This window comes from Ictidomys tridecemlineatus, chromosome 6, assembly GCF_052094955.1.
Source record: "Ictidomys tridecemlineatus isolate mIctTri1 chromosome 6, mIctTri1.hap1, whole genome shotgun sequence".
NCBI classification, from domain to species: Eukaryota; Metazoa; Chordata; class Mammalia; order Rodentia; family Sciuridae; genus Ictidomys; species Ictidomys tridecemlineatus.
The window spans coordinates 36,554,010-36,566,807 of NC_135482.1; the positions used below are offsets into that span (position 1 = coordinate 36,554,010).

Below are 12,798 nucleotides of genomic sequence, written 5' to 3' on the forward strand. Positions count from 1 at the left end.
AAATTGCATCTCAGAATTTTTAGAAGAAAGTAATAAGTAAATAAGAAAATAAGTAATAAGCTTTTTAAACAGTTGTTGTGATAAAGTTGTTAATAAACCAGATACCCCAAAATAATTGGCTGTACATTGATGACATACCATTCAGTACATTCTTGTTCAATTTTTGAACCAACTGCATAAGCTAATCCATGAAAACTACACGGGCAATTTTCCAAGGAGATGCAAGTCCCGTTGTCCATTATAAGGCCTATTTAAGAAAAATATATATCACATTCTCAAAAGAAATAATAAAGATTGCATTCTTTAAATATTATAATTCAATTAGCTTTTGTCAAATATCTGCTTATACTAACTGCTAGAAATTCAAATTCCTTTAGTTTCAAGGAGAATAACAGCAACCTGGCTTTCAGGCAATAGCTACCTTATAAGGGTTTATTTGTTTCTTTCTTTCTTGTTCATTCTTCTGTTTTCTCAAACCCACAACATATAACCTAGCTTTTTACACTGAAAAAAAATTATCTTTTTTTTAAAATTTTACTGAGAAAACTAAAACAAAGATGGTGGGGTGGGGAAGGTTCTTCCATGGACTCCCATCATCATCACCTTCCCTCCAGAATCTGCGCACATAAACCCTGTCTTCCCACCCACTTCTAGATATTCATCTTTGCTCCTATCTAAAGTTAGTCTCCTCACCAGCAAACTATATTCCATCTTGTCTTAATTACTCAGTGACATTGCTCTAGCAATTATTTCATTTCATAAGGGTCTATTTCAATGGTTTCAACTTTTTTATCCCAACAAAAACTCCAGGTTCATCAAAAAGAATAAGATAACCAAATAGTGTTTCTTGTATTTGAGGGAAGAAAAAAGAGAAGGAGGGAGAAAACATATTCTTGGGTTAGTATCTATCTGTTCATTCTAAGGTGAGAGATTTGCATGGTTGTAATAGAGATAACAGAGCCAGGTCGTTCTACTCAACAGCCTACCTGCTTTTGTACTGTTTATTAACAAGGAGGTTGAACCAGAACTTAATCAACCATGTTACTATGTACAATGTTTCATTGAGCTGGCCATTTTCTTAGCAAAACATTATAGGAGAAAGCATTCATTTCTATTTCTGAGTATGGGTTTATATTATGCTGCAACATCCTTATCTTGTCATGGAGGTAACAAACAACTCAGGACTGGCACTGTTCAACATACTGACACCAACAGAATAATGAACTGAAGTCAACAGTCCCATTTCCGTGTAATTCTCATTATATTAAGCATATGACATGGAGGAAATCACTTAGCACCTTTGGAGTCTATTTTTTTAAAATCTGTAAAACTACCAGGGTTTGTGCATTCCTCAGTATTCTTCCTTAATGTCTATCAGTACCGAAAAATTATACTTAAAATTTTTAAACCTCATCTCTATCTCTTCTAAGTTACTTTTTATTTCAAATATTAAAATTACATTAAGACTTAAATCTTATAATGGGAAAATCTGAAGGCTTTTCCTCAAACTTTCATCTTTTAAAAAATGAAAATACATAAATTATTAAATATCATTAAACATTAAGAGAATAAAATATTTGCCATGGTAATCCTAGAACTATAAATTCGAAGTTTCCTGGGGAATATAAAGTAATGAGTCCTTTATTCAAGAAAAGCAACCATTCCACTCAAATCCTGCAAGGGTAGAAAATTGCAATAGACCTGATGGCCTTGGAGAGGACAAATAAAAAACCAAGATGTGATCCTTAGATTGCTGAGTTCTAGTTTCCAATGGGTAAAAACATGGTGTCCTCAAGAGGCACTTACCATCGGGGCAGTAACATCCATCAAGACAGTGAAGATTGCTGCCAAGACACTGCTTCTCAAACGTGCAGGTAGGCGGGCAACAACTAATGCAATCCCGATGCACAAAGCTATCATCACATTTATCAGCTGAAATGGGAAGACAGGACAACTTTAATTGTGTATACCTCTCTTCCAAAAAAATCAGTATTTCAAAAAATATGCAAATTTATAAATACAATTGCTTCAATTAAAAAATCTTTTCATTTCATTAGTTTCAATAAGTTTTAATTTCTAGGTCAAGGCCAAAAGTAACAGGAAATGCACAGGGTTTGAAAAATAAAGAACATACTGCAAGCTGGAAAGTCATCTCTCCAGTCTTGAATAGGGTAGCCAGCGTGAGAACAGGCTCTGGCATACTCTGTGGCTGCTCGACAGTAGGTTTCATCATCATCAGTCCTGGGACATGAAAAGACAGAACCAGAATCACATAGGAAATATTGAGAACCCTGCCTTGGAGCTACTGACTCATAAAAATGATGAGCGCCTAGCAAACATTCCAAAAAGATGTCAGTATGCCTGTCTTAGTAGAGACAATAATGTTAAAAAAAAAACAAAACACCAACATGGGATTTCAGTTAAATATGCCTGGATACACTGTCTTCATCAAAGTCTTTCAGTAATTTGACCACTTCTCTTTTGAGTCAAGAGACCACTATACTAGAAAACATTTCTGTTTTAATTATAATATTCTTACCAGAATCCTTGTAGATAAATATTAACTTCTACACAAAGAATTCCAGACCTTTTAGGATTTAATAATCATAATAGATAAAATTTAAGTCCCACTAAACAGATAAAATTCTATCCCCTAAACAATATCAAGTATGAAAACTGTTTGCAAACACCATGCTCTTGATTGTCCACATGCCAAAGAAACCAATGCCAGAAGTCTGCAGCACTGAAGTACCATTCAAAAGGATTTTGATGGTTCCTCAGCAGTCCTTGCAATAAGGCTCCAAAACAACTTTGAAAGATTGAATAAATATCATTAACTTAAGATTTAAAAGAAAATTATGAATTCTTGTACCAAAGCTCGGTGTTTTTATAACATTGCCAGGAGTAAATAATCTCCAATTATTTTCTTGTAATCACTTTAGGAATTCTCCAAACAATAATTTCTTATGGGATCTGCCAATTTCCAAAGCAGGTTAACTAGGCATTTGGTTTATAACAAGTCAGTGGGCTTATTTTTCAGCCCAACCCAAACTCAAAATTAAATAGCTAAATATCTTAAAAGACAACGACCTTAGGAATGTTTCATTTTGTGAATCTTAACATTTTCAGTACCTCAATTGCAAAAGCCACCATCTCAAATTTCTCTTGTCCTGTGCTACTGTAATTGGAGTCATGCAGCTTATCCAGTCTAATTAACTGAACTTTAGAAGGAAAAAAAAAGGATTCTAAACTTTAGAAACCCAGAAAATTCTAAAACTATAAAGATCTTTTTGATAAGCAGCATAAGGTAAAAAATGCTGAACTCCTGGAAAGACATTAAGTTTATGATTTATCTTAATATATTTGCATGTTTCTTGCAATTAACAGTGGTTTTAAAAGTTAGCAAAGTAAGCAATCATTGGTTTTTCTAACCCAGTGCAACTAACATTAAAAACCCTACCATTTATTAAGTGTCTTGTTACTCTAGGAATTATTTTAGGCACATTATCATACAGTTCCTCATTAAAACTCTCTACAGTTGATCAGGAAAGAAATTATTATCCCAACTTACTGAGGGGAAATGAGCTTATTTTTCCATTCTGCATGTTAACTTTAAAAACGGAAGTGAGCACTAAATAATAGTTTTTTTTCCCCTACTTCAATTGACTTTGATGTGGTAAAATTAAAGTCATTTCCTTGCTGGTTTTGGCATTTCTGAAAGCACAAATGGGGGCTATAGTTTCAAGGATTGGTATTGAGTTGTCCTTCAAGCTCAAACACAAATGTTATCTCCAAGGAGTTTCAGAGGTGCTCCTGGGGAAGTCAGTGGTCCTCCACATGCACTGAACTTTTCATGTAGAGCACTCTGTCATTGCTAGGAACCTGTTTCTCTGTCTCACTAGAATGAGTTCCCAGGACGGAAATCACGCCTACATTGTTTCTATTTCTCTCACTGTGGCCCAATGCTCAGCTCAGAATAGACGCTCAAAAGATGAATGTTGAATTAAATTCAATATACCAGTATAAGCCAAGCCGGAAATTAATTTGTGTTCAACCAATTCACATTTTCATTGTTATGGCATAGGACCCTGTGACTTAGTTCCCTAATACAGGAAATGAAAAAGAATCATTCATTTACTATTGAATGGGAGAAAGACTGTAACCAGGTTGAGTGCTGAAGGAAATATGAGGGATGTGAAAGGCTGACTTCTATAGCTTCTCACTCCCATTCTGTTAATGTCCACTCACTCGCTTATGATGCTCTTCTTCCGATATTACATGCCTGCTCTGCCCCAAACCTGGCCTCTCCACCTCAAACACATCTCCGAAGGTATCAGCTAATTTCAACCAGTACAATTTGCTCTACCCTACTTTTTAATTTGCTCTGGAAAAAGCAAAATTTCGAAGGCCAAAGCCTAAAGATACCAGAATTCCCAAAGATAAAAATGTTAATTTCTCAATGATGAAATATCAGAAGTGCCATAGACTTATTTTTGTCTCAAATTCCCCCTTCTGTTCAATATTAGAACACGAAGATTTTGCTGGATATGAAGCTGTCCAACCAAAGACAACATGGCCAGCCTCCTTTGTATCAGGAGTAGACAAGTTTCTAAGTTCTGGCCCAAATGGTTAAAAGTTGGAGTATGCATGGAACTTCCAGGTCAAAAACATGCCAGCCCTCTAGTCCCTTCTTCCATTTCTAGGGGGTTAAAAATGCATATACGGTGATGGTCAACCAGTTTTGGCCATGAAATTGAGAATAACACATTAGGCCAAGGGGATGGTATGGCAACAAGATTGAACATTCAGTGGGAACTTTGTGTAGCAGAGCTATGATACCAATCCAAGAGCACTTACCAGCTTGAACTTTTATATGAGAGAAACATAAACCTCTCATTTAATTTAATCCATGTTTCTTTGTCTAATGGAGCAGCTAAACAAAAATATCCCAAACTAGTAAATGAAGAATGACTTTCCTGGGCCAAACGAAAGATAGTTCATCTCAGCCTAACTGAGAAATGGATGATAAAGATGTTCATGATAATGTGATTGAAAAAAAAAAGACTATTGAATAGCAGTCCAAGAATGAGTCACTGTGGAAAAAGTTGCATATATATGGTGAAATAAGGATCGTGACCTACTCATAAGGATCTTCACAAAAAAGACTGAGTAAAAAACAAGGAGAGATAACAAGTAGCTCTCAAACAAAAAAATAAAACCAAAAGGGAGCCGAATTTTTCAAAATATATGGAAAGATCACTACCCACTACTTTGGACAGAGAGGAAACTATTCCAAGTTTAGGAATCCTTAAAATTTAGACAATATACAAAAATCAAGGTACAACTATATTGTACTTAAAATTAACAAGTATCACAAGTCAGTTTATTTTAGTATTTGGAAAATATTGCATTCATTACTTTTATAATAATCTCACTATAATTAAAGAGGAATAGTTAGAGATATATACCACCTCAATCTTCCTTCTTTGAGCTCATCTTTGAAAAACTTACACATCCTAACAAGCTACCCAAGATTACTTTTTTTTTTTTTTTTTTTGGTACTGGTGATTGAACTCAGGGGCACTCAACCACTGAGCCACATCCCCAGCCCAGATTTGGATTTTATTTAGAGACAGAGTCTCACTGAGTTGCATAGCACCTTGCTTCTGCTGAGGCTGGCTTTGAACTCATGATTCTTCTGCCCAGGGCCACTGGGATACAGGTGTGTGCCCACTGTACCTGGCTTCTAAAATTCCTTTTAAGTGGTTTTACTTAACCAAAAACTAGTCTGGTCTTTTACAAAAAGGTTCCAATGTATCATTTACACTTCTTAGGATTCATAAAATATGTAGACAGACATAGTACAATTCCTTGAGGCATTCTTGAACCTTCAAGTTGGCTAATCACATGCACTTGGTATGTGATTTAAAAATAAATAAAAATAAAAATGACTTAACTTCAATAATGGATAATTATCCTAAATTCTGAAATGGTAAACAAAGTATGGTGAATTATTGCCTAGAATACCACACATTCTCAGTGTTCTTAACCTAGAGTAGCATGCAGCAATCTGTAACCTTGGATAGGAAAAACATTATATATAGTTTCTTTACACTCATCTCCTAATGAAACAGCTTGGTCATTGATTATGCACATAGACAACAGATCACAGAGCACTTAGAAGTGTCTGTGATCTTTGTCATCAATGTACCTCACATCTCATTTTCTCATGTTTTTTTATTTTCATTTCCCATTACAATTGCTATGGTTATCACAAAATATTTTTACATTCATAACTATGTCAAATTGCAGTAGTTATTAGATTCGTAACATATTTCGTTATTTCAAGCACACACATACATAGTTTGTAACTATTTCATTTCATTTAGTTTCCTTTTTAATCTTGTGATATTTTGTGCATTTCAAACCTTTTTTTTGAAATGGCTATATATAAATATAGATACAAATATAGGTATAGGTATAGAGATAGATATAATCTGGATTCTCAGAAAGGTACCAGCAGAACAAAAATCTTTAAGAGTCAATATATTCCACTCACTCTTGCTATGTAAAATATTTAGGCTGTACCTCTTATACAGCAAGCCTTTAATAACTGTAAGTAAAGATTATGTTTTATATTCCTCATTATATTTTTTCAAATTGCAATATTTTCTGAAATGGCTGTTACAGAAGTGCTTTTTGCTTTTCATTTTACATAAAGAAAATTTCATTGAAAATACTAATCATTTCACTTACTTGCAAAGATCGTTAACACAGCTGGCAATATATAAGTATGGATCAATATATTCATGGCAGCTTAGGAAAGGAAACTGCAACAGTATCTGACACTTGAAGAAGATTGCCTGTGGGGGAAAAAAATCCAGTTGTCAGAACATGTTTTTTAATATTGTCTCTTTTCTTTTTTGGTAATGGGGTTTGAACTCAGGGGCACTCAACCACTGAGCCACATCCCTAGCCCTATTTTGTATTTTATTTAGAAACAGGATCTCACTGCATTGCTTAGTGCCTTGCCATTGCTGAGGCTGGCTTTGAACTTGTGATTATCCTTTCTCAGCCTCTGAGCCGCTGGGATTGCAGGTGTGCACCCAGCTCGTTTTTGTTTGTTTGTTTGTTTCTTAAGTTGCCTCTTTTTGTTTTTTAGAGAGAGAGAGAGAATTTTTTTTTAATATTTATTTTTTAGTTTTCAGCGGACACAACATCTTTGTTTGTATGTGGTGCTGAGGATCGAACCAGGGCCGCATGCATGCCAGGCGAGCGCGCTACCGCTTGAGCCACATCCCCAGCCCCCAGCTCGTTTTTTTTTTTTTATTGTTTGATTGTTTGTTTTTTTTGTTACTGACCAATCTGCAAGATTCTTTGATATCACCAAGAAAGAGAAGGTAATTTGTACTTACAAACTTTAAACAATAGTTTTCTAACTATATATTTTCATGATGAGAACATTTATTAAACTAATTATATTCACTATTTCCAAAATTATCTTAAAAGCTGATCGCTATTGCAATTACACTTCCTGAATTTCATATTTTTAATTTTGTTGTATCTGCATTGAAAAGCCTAATATTAAATATACAAATATAATATGGCTATATTATTTCCAAATGCCTAAATTTCTATATAAAATTTACCTCAAATGCTGGCATTCCACTGGAACATGGATTTGGGAAATCTGAGGGTGTGGGTACACATTTGGTGTCCTCTGAAGTTTGCACCAACCAGCTGTTTGCAAACATAGCAATGTCTTCCGTATAGTCCTCTATTTTACACAAACACACACACAAGCAAATAGACATAAGCATATCATTTTCTACAAACATAGACACCATTTTTAAACATTAATTTCCTGGTCAAAAAGATCAGCTCAATAATATAATTACCAATGTGATATCAAATTATAACATTACTTTAGCATGATAAAAATAAACTGAACAAAATATAAGTACCAAAAAATTTTAATACCATTGTAGAGAAAAAGGAAACCCACTGGAACCACATGAGGAAGGATTAAAAGTGAGCTTGTCTGACATACACACCCAGACAGTGATAACTATCCAGCATTCAGTTTAGCGCTGTATAAAGGAGAAAACCTATGACAAACTTAAAAAATAAAAATAAAAAATAAGTAAAAGTTTGGTGTGAAGTTTTTCAGGCATCTCTCGTTCCATTTTACATTAATCAGAATCTTAATAAAGTCAAACTTTCATTTTTAGGGCCTTTAACAATAAAAAAATATTGTTGAGCCCTTTGGGATAGTTCAGAGAACAGTTACATAAACAATGAAAGACTAGAAAAGACACCTAAAAACAGAGACAATTAAGAAGGGACTCTGTGATAAACAGTGGTTCTAAAATTGCTCAGGAAAGAGCTCAGTACCAAGAATCCTGAACCGATTCCAGACTTACTCAGAGGGAAGATTTAGGAGCTCATATATGGGCCAACAGACATTTGATGGTGAACACTTTGGACTCTTGGCTCCAAATCTAGTTTAAATGGCTTACCAAACCTGACCTGTGTACAAGTTTAAGACCTGATATGGAAATCGATCCTGCCTCACATTCACACAAAGGCTTTCTCAAGTCTCAGGGACTTGGCAGACCCAACCTGGGATGTCATGTGGAAGCTTCGTTTAACACTGTTGGATGTCAGATTTGAGCTTTGGGTTCTCTACCACTCAGATTGGCAGGACTATAGGTCCACCACCAAGGGCGGTCTACTGCACCACTGAATGAATCAAAAATCTTAAACTGAATGTTTCCCACTGTCTCTGATCATCTTTCAGATAGAAACATAATGTCTGCATGTCTCTACAAATATTGTGAAGATTAAGTTCACTATCTCTAAGAATTTTTTGCTCTCTTAGGGCACACAGCTCCAAACTTCACTGTATCCCAGAAGACTGAGTAATCTGGCCTCGGCACTCTCCCTACTTCTCTCCACAGACCTCCTACATCTTTTTCTCCCACTCTCACCCTTGTTCAACCTCTCCAGTCTTTCTGGCTTTTTACTGCTCTTCAAACATTCAAACTCATGCCAACCTCAGGGTACTTGTTCTCACTCCTCCTTCAAAACTACTCTTCCCTCAGATCTTCCCTCTGTTCCCACTCTTAATGAATTCAGACCTCTTTGAATGTGACTCCATCACAGGGGCCTCCTTTGCTACATGATCTAGACTAACGTCAAACACACACTTGTCCTAAACCTCTTTATCTCCCTCCCCCACCATCTTTTTTTCATGGATGCTATGGCTCGAAATATATATATATTTGTTTTCTCTATTTATTATCCACCACAATATGGACCACATGAAAAGAGAGATCGTGTCTAAGCTGTTCTATTGCTGTAAATAGTTCAGTATCTACCATATAGTAAGCAGGTGCTCAAAATATATTTGCTGAATGAGTGAATTAAAAAAATATAGGAAAGTTTGCAATACTTATTAAATTAGAATCCTAGAGCATTCAAACTAGTCTGGACCAATTCATTATCTCTAGTTGGAAATATTACATATAGCTCAAAGGATAGGCTTGCTCTAATATACTAATTTTGAAATTGATGTTCTTTTTCAAGAAAATCTTTTTAAAAAAATATTTATTTTTTCAGTTGTAGTTGGACACAATACCTTCATTTTATTTATTTATTTTTATGTGATGCTGAGGATCGAACCCAGGGCCTCGCACATGTAGGCAAGTGCTCTACTGCTAAGCCACAACTCAGCCCCTTCAAGAAAACCTTATATAGTCACATTTCATTTAAAATTATCATTTTTAAAAATATAAAGAAAAAGTCACACTTATTTTCAATATTTTTTCTAGCCAATCAACACTTTATTCTTCCAGTTGACACCTACACAGATAACTACCATTTACCCCTTGGTCCCACCAAGGTCCCATAAGAGTAGGTTTCCTTCTTCCTTCCTAGAACAGTAAGAAAACCTCTTGTCTCAACAAGACTGGTACATGCTCACCAACCCCAGCACTGTGAGACCCTGCTCTCCTGCATCATGAAAAAGCCAAAAGAGGGCAAGGGTGCAAATTTCAATGTTAATAAACCAATTAGGCAATCCCTTTGAGATCACTTCAATCCCAGCTTTTAAGTCACTTAGCTATTTTCATTCACTACATTGCATTCATAAAAGATCACAAAATTTATTTCAAAAACTTAAATCCATTTCTATTGGTGGTCTGGGAGCTGCTGAACTAAAATTAAAATCGTTCGTATGAAATACACTGTAAGTAGAATAGTTTATTATTCATATTGGGACACTTTCGATAGTGAAGAGGAGACACTATTAAATTATTATGCTGGGAAAAATGAGAGCAAACCAGGGCTTCTATGTTGGTGCATAGTGAGACCCAGCCATAAATTATGGAAACAGAATTCTCAACTAGACAACAAATTTAAAACTTTGTATGTGCACAGAAATTCTGAAGTCTCATTTCTTTGTGAAGTCATCCTTGAAGGATGAGTAGGAATGCAGAGAGAAAAAAAAAGTTTTAATTACTGTTAAGAAACTGCATTCATTGACATTCAAACTGTCCAATTCTCTCTAAAGATTTTTCTAATCAGCACAGTACAGGCTGAGTTTCAAGAAAATACGAGACATCTTAAAGCTAAAGATAATACAGCTCCTCTACAGACACTTTCTTGCACTTTTATAATATGGAAGGAAATGGACAGTTTCTTGTCATATTTCCACAAGCTGTAAGTTAGATATATATTTTTTTAAATTCCCCTGCCTTACACTGTGTACCAAATAAAATTGTGAAGAAGCTAAAGTCTCTTTGAGGCCTCCTCCCACATACCTTCAAAAGTCTTTGTTTTCTACTAGTTCAACCATAACTTAGTTTAACTGCCTCCTGCCAGTTTTCTCCCACTTCTAATCTGCTAACACCCTTCTGCCTCCTGCCCCAGTTTTCTTGCTGAAAAAAAAAAAAAAAACTATTTTATGTTCCAGGTTATCGGAATCTGGCCCTTCACTTAGATCCCTAATCTGAGTCTCCATGCCTCTAGCAAGAGCAGATGCTATTTTCTATTCTGACCCACACCACACTCACCTATGTCCCAGGGGATCACCCAAGAGAACTGGACTGAATATTGCTTTTTTCATGAAGCTTTGATACAGAAGAAAAATAAATTTTAAAATGACCCTCCCTCTGATTTTTTCTGCCTAAGTCAAGACCTCAATTCCTAGAACAGTCAATAGATTCCAAATTTACGAACCCTTTCATTCCAAATACCCAACTGGATGCAAAATACTATTTCATGATGATCCTAATACTGTACATTTGTATTGTGCTCACGAATTTTTGAGCACTTTCATTTACATTTTCTCATTATATAGCCACAGTCTGGGATGCTCTCAGGGTCATTACTATTGTCTCCATTTTATGTATAAGAAAATTGACTCCTTTGAGTCCTGCTAACATAGCTCCTGCTAAACTAATCCTGATGCTGGATTATCCATCGTGGGCAAAATGTTTGCATTTTAATGAGGGCTTCTGAAAGCTATGTAAGGACGTTTTCAAACATTTTCATCTCAGCTTCATTACAGTCTTGTTGAGGAATTCTTAGAGATGATTATAAATAAAATGTATTGAGTATTATCTACATGCCAGGCACTCTAATAAGTATTTTACATGGATTGTCTCCTTTAAGCCTCTATGAAGCATTTGTAGTATTACATCATTCGCCTTAGGAAGTTTAATAAATAGCAAAGCAGAATTTGAATCCTATAGTCTGATTCCTAAGCCCATTCTCAAAGTGGTCCTTTTACTTTCTCTTAAAACACAACGTAGAGGTAACACATATCTATTAATTTTGAAAGATAAAACAAAAAGTATCATGTAGTAAATTACAGTCTGAAAAGCAATTGCTCCTGTCTGTAAACACAGGGCTGGGAGACAGTCAGGTATACAGCATCTGTAATCCAACCATAACAGTATCATTTACAAGCTATGTTACATTGGGCATATTACCTTCAAAGAGCATAGAAGGTAATACCCTTCTATCCTACCCTGCAGGATGTTGTAAGGGTTGGGAACAATGTAACTATATGTTCATAATTAACACTATGACAAATAGTACTAAGGTTTATTATTATTACTAGTAGTGGTAGTAGTATTGGCTACTCTATAATTTCAGAATTGTTATATTCCTATTTTACAGCTGAATAAACTGAGCATCTGGAAGCTTAAATGATCAAATTATAGAATTTGTTAGAGTTGGAACAAGATTCAAAGCAAGGTCCACGGGTACTAAGAACAATGTTCTTTTCTTGCTGCATCTGTGTGTGTGGACATAAATCACAATTATGGCTTGTGGCTCTCATATTCTATTCCCATTGCATACTAATACCCAAATTGAAACAGATTCCATTTCTAATAACTCACAGAGGTTAGTTTTATGACTTAAATTTAATAGATATTGGGTAGGTATGTAAGCCCTTTCTAAGTTACTATTCAGTTTTTATAATCCTGTCCGTATTTCATTGTATTTTTAACTATTATTTGTCACTGATTTAATTTATTCTTATTAAGATGAGATACAAAATGGCTTTTATCCTGAAATAGATGTTTGATTCAGAAGGGTGTCACTCACTAGAACATAAACTCCAGAAGCAGTGGGATCTTTGTTTTGTTCACTGTTGTAGCCCAAGTTCCTATAGCAAGAGATACAGATCTATCCCATGCTGCTAACACAAAGTAAATGCTTAATTAATATTTGCTATGGGAATAAGTGCTTCATTTTAATTTAGCAATAGCTACAAAACTATCTCAT

General features: G+C 35.1%; 1 protein-coding gene across 2 annotated transcripts in view; it reads right to left on the reverse strand.

Moving 5' to 3' along the window:
- Otogl (otogelin like) overlaps positions 1 to 12,798 on the reverse strand; it is a 124,283-nt gene that overhangs the window by 93,220 nt on the left and 18,265 nt on the right. For both annotated transcript variants that reach the window (XM_078053101.1, XM_078053100.1), the window contains exons 9-13: positions 7,650 to 7,777; positions 6,757 to 6,863; positions 2,135 to 2,241; positions 1,807 to 1,932; positions 139 to 247 (exon numbers count right to left, since the gene is read on the reverse strand). In XM_078053101.1, coding sequence (XP_077909227.1) covers positions 139 to 247; positions 1,807 to 1,932; positions 2,135 to 2,241; positions 6,757 to 6,863; positions 7,650 to 7,777 — 577 coding nt within the window. The remainder of the gene's footprint in view (positions 1 to 138; positions 248 to 1,806; positions 1,933 to 2,134; positions 2,242 to 6,756; positions 6,864 to 7,649; positions 7,778 to 12,798) is intronic.